Source organism: Hemicordylus capensis, chromosome 3 (assembly GCF_027244095.1).
Source record: "Hemicordylus capensis ecotype Gifberg chromosome 3, rHemCap1.1.pri, whole genome shotgun sequence".
In the NCBI taxonomy this organism is placed as follows: domain Eukaryota; kingdom Metazoa; phylum Chordata; class Lepidosauria; order Squamata; family Cordylidae; genus Hemicordylus; species Hemicordylus capensis.
Window position 1 is genome coordinate 285,623,858 of NC_069659.1, and position 24,337 is coordinate 285,648,194.

The window sequence follows — 24,337 nt, forward strand, 5'->3', positions numbered from 1 at the left end:
TGAGCAAAGTTGGTCAGACAATTGATAGGACAGTTGAACCTCAATATCTGCGGATTCGTTATCTGCAGATTCGTGTAACCACAGTCAAGTAATAGACATCCAACCTCTGCATATATGTGGGGGGGATGTGTCAACCTCACATATCCACAGTTCAGGGGTCAGCAGAAATGGCTGCGGATGTCATTTCCAGCCACCATTTTGTGTTTTAGAGCTTCAGAATGGCTCCATTTTTAAAAGAGAGAGAAAATGGCATTTTATTGGCTGATTTGAGGGCATTCTGGGGCACAGTGTGACTCGGGGGAGCAGCTAAGTGTGGTAGGTAGCTCCCTCCCCCGAAATTTGATGTTTTATTGAGATTTTCTCCCAACCAGGAGCCTAACCCCCAATTCCCCATTGCTGCAATGACTCAGTATTCATGGTTTCCATATCCACAGTTGTACCATGGAACAGAAACCCTGAAAATATGGAGGTCCTCCTATATACATATAATCTTTTAAAATTTCTGCATAGGTTTCTTCATATTCTGTGACAGCTAACAATGAAGGACAATTGACTAATTTCTCAAATGTAGTATGCGGAAGAGCTAGCATGGGCTGTTATATCGGGTGTTTTGCCCTTGGGGTCTTTATGTCTACTTAGAGATGGATTTGCAGTAAGAGGCTTTTAATCCAGTACTGAAGCCCTGCTGGGATCTTGCCAGGCAAGCTCTTTTCATGATGCTTTGCCTCAGGCCTCATTTTAAACAGGTGGCTTGGACTTACGGAGTCATCTTGCTCTCTATTGGCGTTCGAAACAGTGCAAGCTTTAATCCATTCCATATTATAAGGAACTGGATTTTTGAGATGCCATTTAGATGGGACAGTTGGAAGGGACTTCGAACAGACTGACTCCCAGTCAGTTTCCAGGCCCAATTCAAAGTGCTGGTTTTAACCTATAAAGCCCTAAATGGCTTGGGACCGGGTTACCTGAGAGAGTGCCTTGCCCCATATGTCCCAACATGGTCCTTAAGATCTTTGGAGGCCCTCCTCCAGATGCCCCTGCTAAACGAGGTAAGGTGGGTGGCTAATAGGGAGAGGGCCTTTTCGGTTAGTGCACCCTGTTTATGGAATAGCCTCCCCAGTGAGGTTTGCCAGGCTTCATGTCTTTGTTCTTTTACACACCAGGTAAAGACTTTCTCTGTTCACTCAGGCCTTTATAAATTTAAATTTTAACATTTTTTGATCTATTGTAACTGATTTAAAAAAATGTTTTTAAAATTGTTTTTGTATTGTATTTTCTCTCACCCCCTTTCTTGGTCTGTTATGATTTAATGTGTGCTTTTATCTCGTGTTTTAATGTTGTGTTGTGAGCCGCCCAGAGAACAATTTGTTATGGGGTGGCTAACAAAGTTTCTTCGACGTGGTCTCTGTCTTTTACACTAATGGCCTATGCGCCTGCACAGAGACCTCATTGGAACCTAACAAGCTCAATTCTCCTGCTTTGGGCGGGAATCCCGCCCCCAGCTGCTATATGCGACTGCGCCACTCCTCATCCCCTCAGTCTTTCTTTGTCTGTGCTTCAGTGAACATTGTGGAGTCTGCAACCCAACAACAAGTAGGATCTATCGATCCCCTTGTTTTTCTCCCTGCTTTCGTTTTCCTTTCTTTATTATTTCTTTGCATAGTAGCAGATTTTTTTGGGGGGGGGTGTTTTGGGGTTTTTTTTGGTCTTTCTCTTCTGTGGAGCTCTGATCCCGGCTGGGACGGAGCATGGGGGCCGGCCAGCCTTCGGCATTTATGCCAGGCACGACAAACTTCAAGGAATGAGTTTGTTGCAGATCTAAAATCCCTTCACCCGATACTCATACCGAGTGTCTCTTGTGCTTGGGGGAATCCCACATTGTCGAGACCTGTCTTCACTGTCAGAAGTTTACGAAGCAGGCTCACAAGAATAGGGCTCCTCACCAGCCATATCGTTGAAGTGATCTGTTAAAACGGATATGACTCTCATTATATGGAAGGTCCCTCGTATGGAACGTAGGGACCTATGAGGGGCTGGCGTCAGCCCCCATCACATTCAGAAGGAAGGCCACGTTCCCGCTCATCGAACTGAACGACACGAACCACCCCCTTTGGCTCCTTCGCTACAGCAGGCTGCTGTGCCTGTCCAGGTGCTGCCAGCAGAGCTTTGCAGTTTGGTACCGGACAATCCGGTTGGCAAACCAGGCTCCCCTATGGGTTCGACTCCCTTGGCTCAGGACTCTCTGGCTCCTCCTGCGTCGGAATATGAGAGTGATACCAGCTCTCAGGTATCTGAAGGTGTTTCCCACGGTTCGTACCCACTCAACATACGAACAGATTCAAAGCTGGTTTCCCCGTCAGAGGACCTTAAATAGTACTCAGCGTATGTGGCCCGCATGGCTTCTGCCCTAGGCATCAGCCTCGGTACACAGAAGAAAGGGGAACTGGACCCGTTGTTCAGCCTGATCGATTCAGAGGCGAAGATACCAGCTACTTTGCCCCTTAACTTGGCCTTGCTGGGGGTCATGCGGGGTCATTGGAAGAAGTTGGAGACTCTTTCTCAGCCTAATAGATGCTTGAAGAATTTTTATAGGGTGCAACTACAGGATGATAGGCCTTTCTAAAGAATCATCCTACCCCTAATTAAATCGTTGTGGTGACATCTCTACAAAGGGCCAGGGGTCATGGCCAGTCAGCACTGAATGACAAAGAGGGAAGCAAATTGAATTCCTTTGGGAGAAGGCTTTACTCGGCCTTGGCCCTCCACTTAAGGGTGGCCAACTATCAGGCCTATAATGCACGATATAACCACTTTTTGTGGGAAAAGGTTGCTCCATTTTTTGATCTCCTGCCACAGGACAAGAGGGATCCGGCTAAAGAGTTCCTCCATGAGGCTATTCAAGTGGCCAAACAAGAACTCTATTCAGCTAGGCACTCAGTGGAGTGCGTGGCCAAGGTGATGGCCGCATTCGTGGCTCTTAGACGACATGCTTGGCTGCGTTCATCTGGACTGAACTACGAGGCAAATGCTAGGGTCAAGGACCTGCCTTTTGAGGGCTCTAGCCTATTTGCAGAGCAGACTGATGACATGCTCCAGAAGGTCCAAAAGCTGAGGAGCATGGTGCGATCAATGTCATATTTGTCCTCGACTGCCAAACCACAGAGGACTTCCAGGTGGTCTCCTTCTCAACCACAGAAGACCCCTTCTCAATAGCAATCTCCCTCGGAACATTCCTTTTGTGGCAACAAGTTCTAGTCGAGATACAAGTTTGGCCCATGGCCTAGTAAGCCGGCCTTTCAGAAACAGCACCCAAACATGTTCCAAAAGAAACAATGACTCGGGTTGCTTCCAGACTCACCTGGCCCGTTTTCGGCAATCTGGGACAGAGTGACCACGGACCAGTGGGTCCTTACAATCATATGTTTGGGCTACACCCTCGAGTTCTGCAGTATGCCGCCCGTGTTCGGGGTCATAACTACTCAGTGCGCTCTGGAGTTGGACCAGGAAGTCACCGTTCTCCTTTTAAAGAATGTGGTCAAGAAGGTTGCCAATCCAGAGAGTCCCGGTTTTTATTCCCGGTTCTTTATAGTACCAAAATCAGACGGGGGTCGGCACCCTATATTGAACCTCAGGGTCCTGAACAAGCACCTTGTGTACAAACAATTTCAGAATCTATTGGTACCGACCATTATGACCATCCTGGAAAAAGACATGTGGGTGGTCTCTGCGGACTTAAAAGACTCAGCATCGATACTTCTTGTGCTTTCAGATCGGGGGGATCCCCTGTCAATTCAAAGCCTTGCCATTCGGTCTCACGACGGCGCGGAGGGTTTTTACAAAATGTATGGCCCCGGTAGTGGCTTTCCTGCAGGAGAGAGGGTTACAAGTACTGCCATATTTGGACGATTGGCTTATCCTGGCGAGCACCAGGCGAGCGGTCTCAAACACCCTTGAGATGGTTTTGGATACTCTGCAGGGTTTTGGTTTCCAAATCAATTTCAAGAAATCTCAGTTGGAACTGGCCCACAGTTTATAGTGCTGATGTTCAATACGATCTTGGAAAAGGTCTTTCTTCCTGACGCCCACATCTGTACTCTCAGGGTGCTGGCCATCGCTGCCTTGGCAGGAGGCCCACAGACGATGCACTCAGTGCATTATCTATTGGGACATATGGTGGCCACCACCTACATACGGCCTCAAGCGCCCCTTCGAATGTGCATTATTCAAAGGTGATTTCTGGATGTATTCGATTCCCTTCGGGACCCAGGCCACTTGGAGCACACGCCCCCTCGCTGGGTTCGGGTAACTGTGGCATGGTGGGACGAGTTTCGGCATCTAGAAGTTGGTGCCCCTTTCCAGGCTCCCTGATCCTGATGGGTGATTACGGCCGACACGTCAGAGCTCGGTTGGGGGACGCACCTGGAAGGGTTTTGCCTGAGTCGACATTGGTCCCCCAGGGAGAGGACCCGTCATATCAACTATTTGGAGCTACTGGCCATATTCAATGCTCTCAAAGTGTCCCTGCCCATGATTGAGGATTGCTCAGTGATGATCTAAACAGACAATACGACGGCAAACCCTACGTCAATCAACAGGGTGGCACGTCCTTGAGGAGCCTTCTGTTCCTGTCTCTGGACCTTTGGAATTAGTATGTGACGCATGCAGTGTCGCCTCAGGCAGTCTGCATACAAGGTTCCCTGAACGTCCAGGCAGACACCTTGAGCAGGTTGACAGTGGTCTCCCACGAGTGGGTCTTGGACCATTGTGTTCTCGGGGACATATTTGTAAATTGGGTTGTTCCAACTCTGGAAGTGTTTGCTTCACGGGACAATGCACAGTGTGCCCTCTATTGCTCCAGAGGAGGGGATGGGTGACGAGGATTCTCTAGGCGATGCCTTCATCCTGTCTTGGACGGGCCCTTTATTATACATGTCCCCCCCCTTCCCCTAATTCTGAGGGTATTGCGCAAACTGAGGGTGGGTCGGGCCAGGGCCATCCTGATAGCCCCACGGTGGCCCAGGAGGCCTTGGTTTCCAGCCCTGAAGTGGTTAGCGGTGGATTGGGCACGCCTGCCCGCCCTACCAGACCTACTGTCACGGGAGCAGGGATGGGTGCTACACCCGGATGTTTGGCCCCTTCATCTGACACCCTAGAAGGTCCTGCCAACTTCCCACTGAGACTCAAGGAAGTTTCGGTCACAGCCAGAAGCAATCCACACAGAAGTACTATGATCATAATTGGACTCGTTCCTATTTGTTTGCTTCTTTACTTGAGTTAGATGCATTTACTGCTTCTGTACAAGATATATGTACATATTTTTTGGCTCTTGAGTCTGTTTAAAGCTTTCATCCCTTAAGGTACATTTGGTTGCCATTGTGGCACATTCCCCGATGACCTGGCCTTCATGGTTTAAGGACCCAGTGGTCAAGAGTTTCTTGAAGGGTTTGTCCCATGTTTTTCCACACGATCTGGTCATGTCACCAGCTTGGGATCTTCTCAGTGGTTTTGGCAGGTCTGTTTCGACCTCCCTTTGAACCTTTGGCTTCAATTGAACCTCGTCTCCTGACCTGGAAGGTCGCTTTTCTGGTGGCCATTATCTCCGCTAGGAGGGTGAGTGAGTTGTGGGCCCTGAGGGTTGATCAACCATACCTTCAGTTCCACAAGGACAAGGTTGTATTCTGGACAGATGTCCAATTCCTTCCCAAAGTGGTTTCTTTGTTTCACCAGTCATCTCCACTCACTTTACCTGTGTTTTTCCAGAACCTGTCCTCAGATGCGGAACACAAGCTGTATCATTCGGATGTTAGGAGGGCATTATCCTTCTATGTCTAGAGGTCTGCTGAATGGAGGAAAACTCCTTCCTTGTTGGTTCTTTATGATGGGCCATGTAAACGTCTCCAAGTTTCGGCCCAATCCTTGTCTAGATGGGTGGCTTCCACTATTGAACTTTATTATAAATTGGCTCTTAAGCAGTTGCCTGCGACCATTAAGGCTCACTCGGTTAGGACTGTAGCGGCCTCTTTTGCCTTTGATCGTGCGGTCGCATTGCACGCTATCTGCCAGGCAGCTACCTGGGCTTCGCCCCATTCGCTTATCTGTAATTATGCTATTGATGCTAGAGCTCGGAATGATGCTGTATTTGGCAGAAGTGTCCTGCAGTCAATTTTCAGTTGATGTACTTGTTTCTAAATAAATGATTCTGGCAGATTACATATTGCTTCTGTCTCTCCCTCCTCGAGTGCTAGCTTGTTATGTTTAGTGTAAAAGACAGAGACCACGACGAAGAACTACAGGTTACGCACCTGTAACGTTTTGGCAGGACTCCGTGACTGAGCGAATGTGCAGTGGTGCATATAGCGGCTGGGGGTGGAGTTCCCGCCCAAAGCAGGAGAATTGAGCTTGTTAGGTTCCGATGAGGTCTCTACACAGGCACATAGCCCATTAGTGTAAAAGGATAGATGACCACTAGAAGAACCAATGTTACAGGTGAGTAACCTGTAGCTATTTTATTATTATTATTAGCTTTCAGTGGGGGGAGCCTGACGAGAGGAGAGCTGGTCTTGTGGTAGCAAGCATGACTTGTCTCCTTAGCTAAGCAGGGTTCACACTGCCTTGCATGTGAATGGGAGACTTGATGTGTGAGCACTGCAAGATATTCCCCTCAGGGCATAGAACCGCTCTGGGAAGAGCAGAAGGTTCCAGGTTCCCTCCCTGGCATCTCCAAGATAGGGCTGAGAGAGATTCCTGCCTGCAACGTTCAGGAGCCAGGCCATGCCCCCCCCACATCTGATGTCAGAAGCGGGGGCGTGGCTATCCCCTTCGTCTGATGTCAGGTGCAGGGTGCGGGACTATCGGAGTGGCCGCACACGGGCCGCCGGCAGGCTAGCTACGCCCCTGCCTATGTTCCTAAGTACCATGGGGGTAGGTGGGGGAGATGAATGGCCATTGGTTGGCCAGATGTGTGCAAGTAAGAAGCAGTGTCTTCCTGTATCCCCACCCCCACCCCGTACTCCTTTAAAGCCAATCTTGGGAAATATAGCAGTGGGCAACCTCTACAACTACAAGCTGCTTGTCTGTAGTCCTCATGGTCAGTGTATATATTGATTCTCTTGTTTAAAAGCATTTTTTCTATTCATACATTTGTTTCCTGCAAGAATCCAGTGTCAGCCCAGCCCTTGTCATACCCAGTTTCTTGGCTTCATTGACTTTCTGCCTAGTGAAACTCCTAAATTAATCTCCATCTTTGTGAATATAAAAGACTACCATATTTATCTTTCTTCTGTTCTCTGCCTCATAAGGAGCTGTGTGCTTGAATTAGTGACAAGGAACATTGTAAACAGTGATATGTTTATTTTCTTAAAGTGGGATACAGCCATTATTGGTTCTTCTTCAACCCAGAAGCCCTGGGTACAGCCTGAGATCATGTCTGGCATCTAATGAGGCTGATTCACTTGAGTCTGCATAATTCCTCCTCATTCCTTCTTAAGACCTTTATAAAATGCAGACATTTTGGGACCTTTTAATACAGTCCCGCGTCCCTTTTTGCTTTGCTTCCTATCCAGCCTGATGAAGGGGGTTCTTAAGAACTCAAAAGCTAGCTGTTCAAGATTTGGTGTCATTTTGATTTGTCCTAATGAAGTTATTATTAGAATGTGGATTCTGGATTCCGCCCATCCCCCCCTTATGGACCAATGCAACTGGCTACAATTTTTTATAAACTTCTTTCATATATCGGACATCACTGCTTCAGCTCCAACCCTCAAAAGAAATGTGTCAACTACCTTGTTTGACTAGTTGTGGAGGGCAATTTAAAAAGCAGATAAAGTTGCCACTGCCAGCCTAAAGATGTCAACTGCAGTAAAATTGCAGAGATTAAAAAAATTGGTAAGGGGATATCTTTAATCGGATTACCAGAGGTCACACTAAGGAATGGTATCATCTTTCCATTTGAGTGTGTAATTCTGTGGGTTCAAGGTCAAATGTACCAAACCACCGAGTTTTCAAATACAGTTAAACAACACAGAAACAAATCATTTCATTAAGAAACTTTAGAAGCTAGTAATTGACTAGTGCAGCTTGAGAGAAAGCTAGTTACTGAAGATAATTGCGGTAACATGAGTAATGAAAACAAACAGATCAGAGTGCTGCACCAGACAATTTAAATAAGAGTCATGGGGAATTGTAACGGGACAGTTGAAGTCATTAACCAATTATCACCTTCACTCACCAGCTGCATTCTATTTAATGCCTTGTAAAGATCAAAGGATTTGAAAATAGCACTACAGCTTTATTTGAAGACATACATACTTTGGTTACAAGAGGTGGCTAAACAAAAGAGCAAGAGTTTTTGAAAGAAAATTGTGTTAAATGTCATGAACTTTAAAAAAAAATAAGCAAGAGAAATCTATAATTTCTACTGAACAATGCAGTCATAAAAGTAGGAAAGCTCAAACTTAAGTAGTAATCCAAGCAGGAAATAGACAAATTTGCAGAGTTTAAAAAAGCAGCTATATTGATATACATGGTAATAGCCAACAAGTATCAATGTCAATGTCTTGATTTTTAATTTAAAGAGTTTAATTATTTTTATGCTCACAGTGAATACAATCTTTCTGCTATTAATTTTGCAGAGGTTGGCAGTGTATCTCAGCATACTCCAGGTTGTGTGGCTTTCGGAATGGGATGCATAGTTGGCCTGCCTGCTTCCTGTGGTCAATATGCAAAATTTTGGCCAGGGGAGCCTTTTCTCCCATCTCTCTCTTATCCACCAAATGTAGACCATAAACCTTCTGGACAGGGACTGCATAATTTCTGTGTTCTGTACAATGACTTGCACCTGGCTAGTGGGTATAGCAGAAGTCTAGAACTTCAGTATCTATATTGAATCCTCAAAAGTGGAGTGAAGTAGAATTCTGCGACTGTAGCTAAGTGCAGGGCTGGACTGGGGGCACTGAGAGGGCGCTGGAATGGATGTGGGGAGGGCGCCAGGTTCTGAGCAGAATGGGTAATTAAGGGTGGGAGTTGGGCCGCAGGGGCGCCGTGCGGGTAGGGCACACCGGGAATATGCCCTGTTGCCCTGTGGGCCAGTACGAGCCTGGCTAAGTGTGAGGAATAGCTAGAAAACCAGCTTATCCTCCTGGTAATATAGTCCCTGTTCAGGAATAAGAACAAGGCCAGGTATGAGCCAGTATAAAATCATCATGATTCCACTAACACTGATGCAGCTGCACTGATGAGCTTCACAGATTATACTCGCAGTATATCTTTGAAGGAAAGGAAACTTGGTTAAAATTTTCTATATATTTAATTATCCTGGGTGAGCCTTGGAATGTGTGTGTGCTGATTGGCTGGGCGGCAGAGACACCTGATTGGCTGAGGCACACCCAGGAGAATTCGTTGCGGGCCGACCGGGGCAGCAGGTGCGGGGGGGAGGTAGCCAGCCCCAAAGAGTGCACAGATGCTCTGTGCAGGGTTGCCTAGTTGGTTATAATTTGCCTGTGCTATATAGAGCCTCTTCATGTAAATAGCTTCCCGTACAGACAGGCATGGACATGCTTTGCCTCCTTTCAGCATTCACCTTGTCAGTATAACGTGAAATGTGCTTTGATTGGTTGAAGAATAGGATTCCCTGCATAATGAGAATATCACAACCTTAGGCCCAAACGAAATGTTACAGCATCACACTTGTGTGTTAGTCAAGTTGCCACTGCTTTCAGATGGGTCAGAGCCAACCTTCCCATGATTAGCCCCTGTCCAAACCACCTTTACCCCAGCTATTTTCCTCCTGGTGACAGGCATGTTCAGCGAATCCCTGCCTGCCTATTCTGTGCTTCAGCTCCACTGTACGGGATTTTAACACAACAAGAGTTGGATTGTGCTGCCATAGTGTTAATGTTGCCTCTTCACTATAGAGCTGCCTGAGGCAGATATTGAATTACTCAACAAAAATACGGATAGCAAAATATTTTGAATTCTGGGGCAGGAGGTGGGGGGAACAAACCCCGAAGAGCTAGCCTTTATTTTGAGCAGAGTTTTTAAACCAGCACTCCAGTCAGGGTCTCTGAAGGTGATGTGTAGTAAGTAAAAAGCATATCAGTCAGTGAGATGAATAAGAAATCTATACAGTTACCAAACAGCAATACAGAATAATGCTAGTCAGCATTAAAAATGTATCAATTAAAAGGCCTAAAAGAACAAAAATCATTTTGCCTAGTGTCAAAAGCTTTATAACAAAATAGCCAGGAGGTACCTCATTGTGGGGAGGCTTCCCTTCAAGGAAGTGGGGAAGAAATGCAGTGCTACCAATAAAACAGGCCCTGCCCGATGCACTGATTTGTTGTGGGTGCCGGTCTCAGTCCATGCGAAGGGTGTTAGAACATTGGCTTACATTTGCCTATGTTCTTCAGTGTGGCACTGTCTAACACGGTATTGGGTTCTCTCCTTATGGAAGAGCTAACACACAGGCAAACATAAGTATGTGGACATATATTATATTTTTTGGTTTGTTGGTTTGTGCGAAATAATAGGGTTTTTAAGAAATACTAAATATAATCATATTTTACCAGTTATTGTTCTCAGCATATTTTTAATATTCAGTAATCAAATCAATAATTCCAAAATGACAGCATGCCCAAGAGAAGTAAATCTTTCTCATATTCAGTTTTACTATGATTCACATTTACCATATATGGTGGTAATTCAATAAAATGCATAATGGTTGAACACCTACTAACTTCAAACTGTTCTTTTAATGTGCTTTTGCAAGCACATTAACAATTTCTATGGCATATATAGGTTGCCCTCTAATAGCAGTTTCACCCATTCACTGGCCTTGTTTACCAATTTCATTATCACATGGGTAGTTTTGGTTATTCAGTTTTCTACAAAACCCACCCCACCCAACTAAACTAGTATACAGTTTAAATAGCTACTCTCCCTGCTTCTCAGCTGTCATGTGGGGAGATTTAAAGAAGCAGTACAAGGGGCACAAGCTGCTCCATCCACTCTCACTTCTTGCGCCGGATCATACCGTCAGCTTGTTATCCTTCAGGCAGCCCATTACCGCCTTCAAGCAGGCATTTAGGGAAGTTATGCCATTACCATTTCAACTTGAAGTTGAAATGGAGAGATAAATTTGGGTGTCATCAGCATTTTAATTGATGACACCCTGCACCAAATCTCTTCATGTTATTTCCCATGTAGATGTTAAAAAGCATTTAAAAAGCTGCTGAGAGATCCAAAAAGATCAACAGAGTCACATTCCCTCTGTCAATACCCAATTGGAAATCACCCTTCTGGCCGACCAAGGTAGTCTTAATCTCATAGCCTGCCCAAAAGCCAGTTTGAAATGGGTCAAGATAATCTGTTTCCTCCAAGACTTCCTGTAGCTGAGAGGCAACCACCTTCTCAGTCACCTTCCCCAACAATGGAAGATTGGAGACAGGTCTATAATTGGTTGAGTTAGGGGTGTGTACAAAACTGAATTTGCTGGTTTGGCTCGAATCCAGACTGGATTCAAACTGGCCCTGCTGCATTTTGGCCCAGTCAAGCCAGACCTGATTCCAGTTCAACCCGAGCCAGTTCAACCAGTTCGAAGCTATACTGGTAAAGGGGAATCCGTTGAGGGGCAGTGGGGCTTTCCTACATATATAGGGGGCAGAAGGGGAGTAAAGATGTACTTACAAATATGAGCCACGGTGGCCACAGCTCCCCCAACCCCACCGGCTTCCGCCTGAGTAGCCCGGGCTGATTCGGGCCCCTGTGCAGACATGGAGGTCACTAAAATGGCTTCCATGCATGCTCAGAGACCATTTGCATAACCATCCAAATCGCAACACACACACACAATTTTTAAAAGCCTGAGTAAACAGAGAGGCTTTCACCTGGCATCTAAAAGATGGTGATGGTGCATGTGCAGGCGAACCATAGACCATAGTTTATGGCCTCACCTCATTTGGCAGGGGCACTCTGAGCAGGGCCTCTCAAGAAGATCTTAAGGTCCAAGCCAGCAAGTCTTGGGTCACCCAGTCCCAAGTCATTTAAGGCTTTAAAGGTTATAACCAGCATTTTGAATTGGGCCCGGAAACAGACTGGGAGTTAGTGCAGCTGATGAGGCACTGGTGTAATATGATCAAAGTGCCCAATCCTAGTTAAAAATCTTGCAGCTCTAATTTGTATCAACTGCAGTTTCCAAACCATTTTCAAAGGCCACCCCACATACAACACATTGTAGTAATCTAAGCAAGATGTTACCAGAGCAGGAGTAACTATGACCAAGCTATCTCTATCCTGGAATAATTGAATGTCATAATTTCCAATTAACAGTTGGATTTTTCTTGGTGCAAGGTATGCATTTAAGGGTAAGATGTGGCTTCAGAGACCTCCCAGTGCTAAACAGGCAGGTTCAAGTTGCAATTTGTTATATGAAAATAGAATATACATGCCTCTGTGTGTGTGTATGTGTGTGTGTGTGTGTGTGTGTGTGTGTGTGTGTGTGTGTGTGTGTGTGTGTGTACACAGATAGATAATTATTGCAATTAGGTAATGATTGTTTGTATTTGTCTTTCCTCAGGTTATGGGACATTGAGTGTGGTGCATGCTTGCGGGTCCTGGAAGGCCACGAAGAGCTGGTGAGATGCATACGCTTCGATAACAAGAGGATAGTCAGTGGAGCATATGATGGGTGAGAACGAGGGTGGGAAGCGCACAGGTATCCTCTCTTTTCCCCCCCTTCCCCCCCCCCACTCACCTTGCATTGGCTGCTATGTCAGTTAGCTACTATGTCAGTTATATGCTCAAGAGAGAACAACCCTAGTCTGACAGGTCCAATACTCCACTATAGAAAGAAACCTGCTGCACCTTTAACGTTTACAAAAGAAATGTCCTCATTCAGTATGGAAGTAAAATCAGGACCGTCTGAACCAGGTCCGCAACACATGAGCACCATGGTCCCCTGTGGGAGGGAGTACTTTTGCAGTAGAGGCTCCACTTCTTTCCACTGCCTGGAGGGAGGTTGTTGCTTCAACATGGAACTGCTGCGGATCACCCTCAGTTCCATGTTGGAGCAGACCTGTGTAAATGTTTTGTGTATATACTTGCAACAAACTTATTTGTAACCCAAAACATGACCACAAATAGCAAGACACAGCTATGGACACATGCATGACCCCGTTTTATGCTGCTCTGTTTATGAGCAAACTTGAACAAGCTATCCTTAAAGACACTGTTAATATCTTAATAACATTGAACACTTTCTACAGAGGGGATATTCTCTGCATGTGATGATCACAACATCAGTAGGATATCTATTTTCTCAAGTGTGTGTGTGTGCACGCACACACATATATACATGCACGCACATACATATATACATGTATGCACGCATATATACATGCATGCACGCACACTCATGCATGCACACACCCCAAGCAGGGAGAATGTCAAAAAAGAATACCTTATCCTTTTTGTGGTTGATTTCCATCCAGGATCTCTGAACTATGACTTGACTATTAAGAAAAGCCAAGAAAATAGCCAACTCGCCATGCTTTTGCTAAAGCCATCAGCAAGACTCCAGTCATAGCCTTTTTCTAGCCTCTAATTCTGTACAGATACTTGTGGGAGCTGAAGTAAAACCATCTATCAATCCTGGATCCTATCATTGTTAATCCAGTTGCCATGTCATCTGCACTTGCCTTAGAAAAATAGTGATCTTCAGAAGTAGAAGTGAACATAAGAACAGCCTTGCTGGATCAGACCCAAGGCCTATCTAGTCCAGCATCCTGTTTCACAGAGTGACCCACCAGATACCTCTGGAAAGCCTGTAGGCAAGAGATGAAGACATACCCTATCTCCTGCTGTTGCTCTCTTCCTGGCTCTTGAGCCTGCAGGTAGTGTCTAGACCATTGGTGTGGTCTGATAAAACCCAAGCCCCACTCTCCTCTGCCCCATTAAACAGAGCATTATATGCAAATCTGACAATGTAATATATCACCTCTTTTCATTTTGTTAAGTTTTATGTTAACCATTTGACTTTCCCCTCCATTAAGTTCGCCACATCCTACACGAGAGAGCCAAGTTGTAAGAGCAGACAGGTTTTTCTCTTCACCCCCATAAACTGGGCGTATCATCTAAGCCATGTTAATGTCTAATTGTAGCCCTCATCTAACTGTTATATTTTATCTCTAACAAAATCCTGGTTCTTCTTTTTCCCTTTTTTTGCCTCTAGAAAAATTAAAGTGTGGGATCTAGTGGCTGCCCTGGACCCTCGTGCCCCTGCTGGAACCCTCTGCCTGCGCACTCTTGTGGTAAGAATTTCCACTGATGGAGAAGATTTGTTGTAGTTTTGATGAGAAATGAAATCTCAAATGATTTGACAAGCACCTGTTGCTCCCAATACACTGTGCCCCTCAATATAAATGCCACTCAGGAATCAAGAACCATTAAATGCTAGCTCTAAGGCTAAGGCTCATGAGGTTTTAAAGGGTGGTAGAATGCTACATGGAGTAGGTTTCTAACAAGCATCATATGTACAATGAGAGAAGTAATAATATTGTTCTGGTCAGCTCTGTTTGATTTGTCTGGTTCAGAGCTGCACAATTTCAGTCTTCCAGCTGTTTTTGAACTACAGCACCTGTAATCCCCAGCCACAGTGACCAATAGTCAGGGATTATGGAAGTTATAGGCCAACATCTGTGGGAGGGATGGAGCTGTGCAGCTCTGGTCTAGATTTTGTCACCATCTCACAAAGTGGAGAAGATGCAGAAGACCAAGAGAGTAATGTTAGCATCAGGCAGTTAGCAGGAACTTCTGTACAGTAAATATTTGCTTGAGTTTGCCACCTCCAGGGCGCGTGTATCCTTATTTATCTATTGCTGCAGGGGCATCATTCTGCTGTTTCCATACCAACTCACACATTAGAGGCCATCTCAACAGCCTCTGCCTGATATCCCTAGTTGTGCTTCTTCACAGAGAACATAGGGCCCTTTAATTTAATTTAACTTAATTTTTTTTACATTTTATATCCCGCTTTTCCTCCAAGGAGCCCAGAGTGATGTACTACATACTTAAGTTTCTCCTCACAACAACCCTGTGAAGTAGGTTAGGCTGAGAGAGAAGTGACTGGCCCAGAGTCACCCAGCAAGTCTCATTGCTGAATGGGGATTTGAACTCGGGTCTTCCTGGTCCTAGCCCAGCACTCTAACCACCACACCATGCTGGCAAGGCAGACAAAAAAACCAGCCACCCCCTTGCAGCTAACTTGTTCTGTCTTTCTGTTGCAGGAGGACCCAGTGTGAGAAACAGTGTAGAAATAATTATACATTCATGAGCTGCTAGGGTTGTCAGTGTCCATTACCCCTGAGTGGCTTGGTTCACACTTCAGCTGAGACTGGGTGGTGGATCCTGCTGCTCATGGCTAAGCCATGAATGTAAACAACCCTTAAGCTTTCATTGCCTCATTAAAGTTATCACATGTTCTTCCAAAAAGAGTGGGCAGAAACATTATGTTTCAGGTGCTTGTGCAATTAGGAGAGTATCTTGTTGGCTGTTTATCTTGTTCTCCTCAGTGTCTGAAAACTAAGCCTGGCTATGCAATGAACAAAGCATTACTCCTGCTGTTTATGTTTAATTTCTAGAGAGTAGAAAAATCTTACTCTTCTGTAAGAGTAAGAAGAGCACTCTTGCTGGATCCGGCTGCGATCAATCTAGCCCAGCACCCTGTTTCTAACCGTGACCAGCCAGATTATTTGGAGGAGCCCCATATTCAGGGCTTGAAGGCAGCAGCGCTGACCAAATCATTTGTCTCCAGCATCTGGTATTCCGAGTTGTGTTGTCTCTGAACATGGAGTTTCCATTCAGGGATTATGGCTAATAGCCACTGATAGACATATCCCATATAAATTTGTCCAATCACCTTTTAAAGCCAGTGACCATCATTCAGTGGCAATGAATTCCAGAAGTCCATTGTGTGTGTTACATGAAAAAGTATTTTCTTTTGTCTCAGATTTACTCACAGCAGTCTTGGGCTGACTTCAGTGATAAAAGGTGGGGTAGAAGTCTGTTAAATCAATAATAAAATTATTTTACTGAGTGACCCTGACTTCTAGTGTTCCAGAGAGAGAGAAAGGTTTCTCTCTGCACTCCTGTCACAGCATTTTTTCATAACAGATATGATTCTTCCATATTACTTCCCTTTACATTTTTCCTCCTGTTCTAAGGAAACAGGAGCCTAACAAGTTGCTTAACAAGTTTCAATATATAGCATATATTGTTTGTATTTGCATGATTATTTATATATACATATGTTACGCTAACAAATAGCTTAACACGTTTTATTGAATATGCTTAACCTATTATATAGGGAATATGCTTCCCCATTAAGAAAACACAGTGCGTTTTTCAACATCAGTCACCAACAATACTTTGTTGTTCCTTCCGTCATTATTTAAAGACATAAATACTTTATGGAGAGTAGTAATCCTATCTAAGGCCTGGTCCATATTGCCAAATTCTTATGCATAATATAAAGTATATGTATATATACACAGGTAGAGAAGAGGTGACTGTACAGTAGAGTTGTGCAAAACATTTCGAGTTCAAAACAGGCTGTTTTGAGTGTTCCGAGCTCGAAATAAAACACCCTTAAAATAAAGGGCCTGTTTCGAGTTCGAAACAAAACCCCGTTTCAAGTTGAAATGTTTTGAGTGCCATTTTGGAGGGCTGTTTTTCTAGGGAGAGCTGGTCCTTCAATTGGGATCGCCAGTTAGACCAGGCCTTCGCCCCAAACTTCATGCGTCAGCCCACCTTGGAGTCTGGGCCGGAGGTCTGGTCTACCCACCTCACACAGTGGATAGACCGATCCTCCAAGGCAGGCCAAGGTGCTAAGTCCTGGTCTCGTTGAAAGTGTCGACACAGTGTGCAGCAGCTGTGAAAAATACCAGTTCCATGCTAGGGATTATTAGGAAAGGGGTTGAAAATGAGCTGCTAATATCATAATGCCCTTATACAAATCGATGGTGCAGTCACATTTGGAGTAATGTGTACAGTTCTGGTCACCACACCTCAAAAAGGACATTATAGAACTGGAGAAGGTGCAGAAGAAGGCAACCAAGATTGTCAGAGGCCTAGAGCACCTTCCTTACGAGGTAAGGCTACAACACCTGGGATTTCTAAGTTTAGAAAAAAAGATGACTGAGGGGTGACATGATAGAGGTCTGTAAAATTATACATGATGTGGAGAGAGTAGATAGAGAGAAATTGTTCTCCCTCTTGCATAACACTAGAACCAGGAGTCATCCCATGAAAATTGTCAAGAAATTTATGTCCGACAAAAGGAAGTACTTTTTCACACACACAACACATAATTAACCTATTGAATTCTCTGCCACAAGATATGGTGACAGCCACTAGCCTGGATGTTTTTAAGAAGGACTTAGATAAATTCTTGGAGGACAAGTCTATCTATGGCTACTAATCTGAGGGCTATAGGCTGCCTCCAGCCTAAGAGGCAAGATGCCTCTAAATACAAGTTGCAGGGGAGCAACAGCAGGAGAGGGGGCATATCCTCAGTTGTTACCTGTGGGCTTCCCAGAGGCATCTGGTGGGCCACTGTGTGAAATAGGATGGTGGACTAGAGAGGCCTTGGGCCTGATCCAGCAGGGCTGTTCTTATGTTTTCTATTTTTGAAACTAAAATAGTCTCATATCTTCTTGGCCATGAAAGGAGGCTGAATAGAAAATTCTGAATTAGAAGCCTCCAGCTGCTCTAGAAAAGTAATTTGAATTTGTCTCCTCTCGCTTTTCCCCCATCCAGGAGCACTCTGGCAGAGTTTTCAGGCTCCAGTTTGATGAATTTCAGATTGTCAGCAGCTCACATGATGATACCATTCTTATCTGGGACTTCCTGAACGATCCAGCTACCCAAGCAGAATCTGCCCGCTCCCCCTCCAGAACGTATACGTACATTTCCAGATAAATATCACTACACTGTACATCACAGTTGCACAGGTAAAAATAAAGAATCCTTGGAGGCAAGCAGGCCAGGTGGAAAGGCAACAGCTATTAATGTTCAGGCAGTTTACACCATGATATTAGGAGCTGGGAGTCTCTCTGGTTTCTTAAATGGGAACCTTGCCCCTACAGCTTAGTAACTGGCCCCCAGTGAGATTACAGGGCCATCCTCTCAGGAGTTCTTCCAGCCAGAGGTCTAGTCTTCCCACCTGTGAGATTATAAAGTAAAAGCAAACCAAGAGGAGGATGCCCAAAACTGATGCTGCACATCACATACCATCTGTTTGCCACGATTCAAAGAAGCAACGTACATGTGTATCTGAACTTGGGTGGTACCTAGGAAGCAGAATACTTCACTTTAACATACAGCACTCTCGCTAGGTGTTTTGTAGACAGCTAAAGCCCTACCCCTAGGTGTTAGAATAGACCTTTACTTCATTTATTAAATGAACTTAGTAAACTCTAGAAAGAGTTTACTGGAAGTCTTTGGTGGAAGAGATTTTGAGTGAACACAGTGCCTCAAAGTAAATCATAGAGCCAGAAGAGCACTGGGGAGGAGATGGCAGCCTGATATATATAGAGAGAGAGAATTGGGACAGATTAGTACCATTGAATTAAGGGGAAACTTGCAATTGTAGAGAGTAGGGCAGGAACTTGAACTGACGAAGGTGCAGTCCTACCACTGAGATGTCATTAAAGAAGTCTGGTATGGGCTAGGAGAATGAGGGAGTAATCACAGGGGCACACTTTTTTTTAACATTAATCTTGGACAGAGTTCCTTTCTCTTTTCACTTGTGGTGGTACGGGGGAGTGGGGGTTCACGCCTGAGCCATTTTTGGAAGGGTGGTATAGAAATTGAATGAATAAACAAACTTTGGAGGTGGCAACTGCTTGCACTTTGTACAAGCTGCAACATTACAGCTGTTTGCCAGAATACATCCACCATGAAAGTGGACCTCCTTAGCTAGGTTCTTCGACGTGGTCTCTGTATTACACCAATGGACTATGCGCTTACACAGAAACCTCGTCAGAATCTAACAAGCTCAATTCTCCTGATATAGGCGGGAACCCCGCCCCCAGCCACTATATGCGGCTGCACCACTCCACATCCTCTCAGTCTTCATCATCCGCGCTTCAGAAGACTTCATGGAATCTTCGGCTCGGCAACAAGTAGGACCGTGATTCTTTAAATCCTCTTGTTTTTTCCTCCTGTTTTCCCTGTTTCACGCCTGTTGTTTTTCTTTCTTGCGTGCAGTAGTGACTTTTTCTTGGCGTTTTTATATTCACTGTGCCCTCCCACCCCACCCTGCGTTGGCTCCGATCCCAGCTGGGACAGGGCTTTGTGGCCGGCTGGCCAAAGGTTTCTATGCTGGGCACAAAGTACTTTAAAAAATGTGTTCGTTGCGGATCAAAGATCCCTTCCCCCGATACTCATACCGAGTGTCTTCTCTGCCTGGGGGAATCCCACATTGTCGAGACCTGCATTCATTGCCAAAGGTTTACAAACCAGGCTCGAAAGAATAGGGCTTCTCGCGCGCTGCTGTGTGGGACTTGGCCCTCCGTTCTTCAGAGGCCGTGTTGTTGAAGCAATCATTTAAAATGGTTTCTTCGATGCCGTCAGAGCATTCAGACTCTGTTCCTACGGCGCTATAACACCTGGCCTCGGTACTGGTGCTGTTGATGCCTGCCTTGGACCTGCCCGTGGTTTCAGCCCCTTCTGTGCCGCTGGATGACTTGACTAAGCGCACTTTAGCTTTGGTACCAAACCCCTCTTCGGTACCACTGAAGAAGAAAAAGAAGCTGGCGCTAGTTCTGCATCTACCAGCAGTACAACATATACCACCTATCCCTAAGAAGAAGCAGCCCCCGCCAGTCTCTTCTTCGGAGGCTCCACTGGTTAAGAAGCCAAAATTGGTCTCGGAGCATGGCTTTGTGGTTGTTGATCAGATGTCAGAGGGTCTGCCGGCCATGGTACCAGTTCCTTTGATACAGAGTTCTACTGACCCTCGCCTTCGTACTAGTTCTCTGGTGGCTTCGATGTCTCCGAACCAGACTCCTGACCATACCTTTCCCAGACAGGAACTCTCGGTAGTGACCGACGAATGGAACTATGCTACATCGGACTATGAACCCTATTCACCAGACAAGAGCACTGAATTCAACGTGGCTGCCTAGACACCATTTGTCTCCCATGCGCCGTGTGGAACAATTCCTCCGTGAGGATTGAAGAGTTCGTTGGTACTCGGAGGATCGCTTCTCCAGATATAGATATGGGAGAGATTGGGATTGATGTGGACCGTCATACACTGGTTGATACCATGACTCTATGCGGGGTTCCACATATTTAGATAACGAACCCTCCTCCTATGGAGATTGGTGCTGGGAAGTCGCGGACGTAGTCTCTTTGGGGTAATTCCCTTTGGATAATCAGTCAGACTCTAAACCTGTGTCTCCATTGGAAGCTCTGAAGCAATACTTGGCCTATGTGGCTCGCATGGCCTCAGCTCTCAGGGTGAGTCTTGATGCGCAGCAAAAAGGGGGATTGAACCCTTTATCCGGTCTCATTGATGCAAAGGCTAAAGTAATGGCCTCTCTACCACTGAACATTGCTTTATTGGGAAACATGCATGGACATTGGAAGAAGCCAGCAACCCTTTCACAACCCAACAGTCGTTTGGAGAATTTCTATAGCGTGCAGATGCAGGAAGATATGGCCTTCTTGAAGAATCACCCTACACCTAATTCCATTGTGATAGAGGCCTCCCTGCAAAAGTCCAAAGGTTGCAATCACTCTGCGCCTGGTGATAAGGAGCATAGGAAGTTGGACACCTTTGGGAGAAAGCTCTACTCGGCATCTGCTCTATATTTGCAGGTTGCCAACTACCAGGCTTATAATGCCAGGTATAATCATTTTTTGTGGGAAAAGGTTGCCCCCTTTTTGGACCTCCTGCCCCAGGATAAGTGAGATCCAGCGAAGGCCTTTCCGCACAAAGCTGTACAGGTGGCAAAGCAGGAACTTTACTCAGTGAGACACTCTGTGGAGTGCACAGCAAAGGTGATAGCCACGTCTGTGGCTCTCATGAGGTATGCTTGGCTGCATTCCTCCAGGTTGACCTATGAGGCCCGCGCTAGGATTGGGATGTTCCCTTCGAAGTTTCGAGTCTCTTTGCAGAACAGACTGATGACACTTTACAGAAAGTGCAGAAGCTGAGGAGTACAGCAAAATCTATGTCCTACTCTTCCTCTGCTCCTAAGCTGCAGAGGCAGCCCAGATGCTCTCCTTACCAGCAGGCTAAAGCTCCTTCACAGCAACGATCCTTGTCGGAGTATTCCTTTCGAGTTAACAAGTTCCAGCATCAATTAAGTCTGGTTTCCAGGCCAGTAAGCCTGCCTTTCAGAAGCAGCGTCCAAAAGCAGCTTTTTTCAGAAAAAGCAATGTACTATAGGGCTTTCCCGACCCACCTGGCTCCCTTTGTGGCAAATTGGGACAAGGTGACTGTGGATCAGTGGGTCCTCACAGTCATGCGCATGGGTTATGCCCTTGAGTTTTGCCAGACACCACCATTGTCCGGGGTGTTGACTACACCTTCGACCCCAGCATTGGAGCAGGAGGTCTCCTCTTGAAGGATGCAATCGAAAAGGTTGCCAGTGTGACGAGCCCCAGTTTCTACTCCCTTTACTTTATTGTTCCAAAACCGGATGGCAGTCAGTGCCCTATATTGGACCTCAGAGGCCTAAACAAACACCTTGTTTACAAGCATTTCCAGATTTTATCAGTGCCAACAATTTTGGCCCTGTTGGAGAGGGACATGTGGATGGTCTCCTTGGACCTGAGAGACGCGTATTATCATATCTCTATACGCCCTCAACATTGCCGTTTTCTGCGTTTCCAGATAGGGGAAATTGCCTGTCAGTTCAAGGTCTTACTGTTTGGCCTGACAACAGCCCTGAGGGTCTTTACAAAGTGTCTGGCCCCTGTGGTGCTTCTACAAGAGAAGGGGATACAAATACTGCCATATTTGGATGATTGGCTCATCCTGGCAGGTTCAAACCAGGCTGCTTTGGGCTCTCTCAACACAGTCATAGACACTTTGCAGAGCCTGGGCTTGCAGGTCAACTTCGAGAAGTCCCAGCTGGATCTGGTCAGCAGGATAAGGATGTGCGAACCGGTTCGAATTTGAACCAGTTCGAATTCGAACCAGGGTGGTTTGAATTCGAACCGAACCAGCCATCAGGTTCGAGCTGCAGGTTCGAATTCGAACCGAACTAGGGGGTGGTTCAATTCGAACCGGTTTGGACATCCAAAAATTGGTAGGATGGTAGCTGGCAGCCAGGGGTACCTGTCACCCAAACCCCAAAGCAATCAGACACTCGTACGATTTTTTAATGAATTTTTGAAAATTATTTTTATTTTTTTCTCATAGGATATAATGGGACTCCAACCAGCCCATTATTCCTTATTGTGGAGCACACATGGGCGCCAACAACCATGCAAACCCTGAAGCAATCAGACACCCCTATGATTTTTTTATGAATATTTGGAATATTTTTAATTATTTTTCTCAGAGAGTATAATGGGACCCGAACCAGTCCATATCCCCTATTGTGGAGCACCTAGGGGCACAAAAGTGGGGTGGGTGGTAGACAGACAGGGGTGCCTACCACCCACAAAACCCCAAGGCAATTGGACACTCCTCTGATTCCTCATAGAGAATAATTAGGATTGCAGCAAATGTATAGCTTCATGTCGGGGGGAAGGGGGTGTCGTAGAGTGGAGTGTGGTGGGTGGTAGTTCCTAGGGTGGGCAAGGAAGCTATCAGAATTATTTGAAAGGAATTGGGCAAAGGGATGATTATTAAGTGATTTTTGAAGTTTACGCGTCTTTAAGGTTTTTCTCCATAAAGAAGCATGGAGGTGTCAGCAAATGTATAGCTTCACGTCGGGGGCAAAGGGGTGTCCAAGAGCAGTGTGGGGTTGGTGGTAGTGCCAGGTAGGGGCAAGGAAGCTACCTGAATTTTTTCAAAGGATTTGGGCAGAGGACTGATTTTTGGTGAATTGTTGAAGTTTATGCATCTTTAAGGTTTTTCCTCATAAGGTATAATGAAGGTTTCAGCAGCCCCATAAGTGCACTTGGGGGGTTCTGGGGTGGCCCAGAGCAAGTGGTGGTGTAGTGCACATAGGGTGCCAACCACCCCCATGGGTTTCTAACCCATGGGGTACAGGGTTCTGTTGTTTCTGAGGTATTCTGAGTGTGGATTCAATGATAGCAAATGAGATTTTCAATGAGACATGATGAATCCACTCTAATTTGCTGTCATAGAATCCACACTCAGAATACCTCAGAAACAACAGAACCCTGTACCCCATGGGTTAGAAACCCATGGGGGTGGTTGGCACCCTATGTGCACTACACCACCACTCGCTCTGGGCCACCCCCTGGTTTGGTTCGAAATCGAACCTGCAGCTCGAACGTTCAGATTTGAACCTTCGAACCACCCTGGCTCGAATTCGAACCGGTTCGAATTCGAACCGGTTCGCACATCCCTATCCTGCTGACCAGATCCAGCTGGGACTTCTCGAAGTTGACCTGCAAGCCCAGGCTCCGCAAAGTGTCTATGACTGTGTTGAGAGAGCCCAAAGCAGCCGCTTTTGTGCCCCTAGGTGCTCCACAATAGGGGATATGGACTGGTTCGGGTCCCATTATACTCTATGAGAAAAATAATTAAAAATATTTCAAATATTCATAAAAAATCATAGGGGTGTCTGATTGCTTCGGGGTTTGCATGGTTGTTGGCACCCATGGGTGCTCCACAATAAGGAATAATGGGCTGGTTGGAGTCCCATTATATCCTATGAGAAAAAAATAAAAATAATTTTCAAAAATTCATAAAAAATCATACGAGTGTCTGATTGCTTTGGGGTTTGGGTGACAGGTACCCCTGGGTGCCAGCTACCATCCTACCAATTTTTGGATGTTCGATCCAGTTCGAATTAGTTCGAACTGAACCAGGGGGTGGTTCGAACAAAACCAAAACCGAACCACCCCCTCCTGGTTCGAACCCGGTTCAAATTCAAACCGAACCGGGCAAACCAGTTTTGTGCACATCCCTACAGCAGGATACAATTTATAGGGCTGATCTTCAACACCCGCTTGGAGAAGGTCTTCCTCCTGGAGGCCCACATAAAGACACTTGTGCAGTTGGCTTCCACTTTCCTGGCCAGAGGGCCACAGACCATGCACTCAGTGCAGGGCCTGTTAGGCCATATGGCTGCCACCACGTACGTGCTCCACATGTATTTATTTATTGTTAAATTTATATCCTGCCTTTCAT

General features: G+C 45.8%; 1 protein-coding gene across 15 annotated transcripts in view; it reads left to right on the forward strand.

Moving 5' to 3' along the window:
- The window catches only part of BTRC (beta-transducin repeat containing E3 ubiquitin protein ligase), a 200,287-nt gene that overhangs the window by 167,785 nt on the left and 8,165 nt on the right, over positions 1–24,337 (forward strand). For all 15 annotated transcript variants that reach the window (XM_053307794.1, XM_053307796.1, XM_053307802.1 and 12 more), the window contains 3 exons: positions 12,572–12,682; positions 14,225–14,303; positions 17,809–18,002. In XM_053307794.1, coding sequence (XP_053163769.1) covers positions 12,572–12,682; positions 14,225–14,303; positions 17,809–17,970 — 352 coding nt within the window. In that variant the 3' untranslated portion in view covers positions 17,971–18,002. The remainder of the gene's footprint in view (positions 1–12,571; positions 12,683–14,224; positions 14,304–17,808; positions 18,003–24,337) is intronic.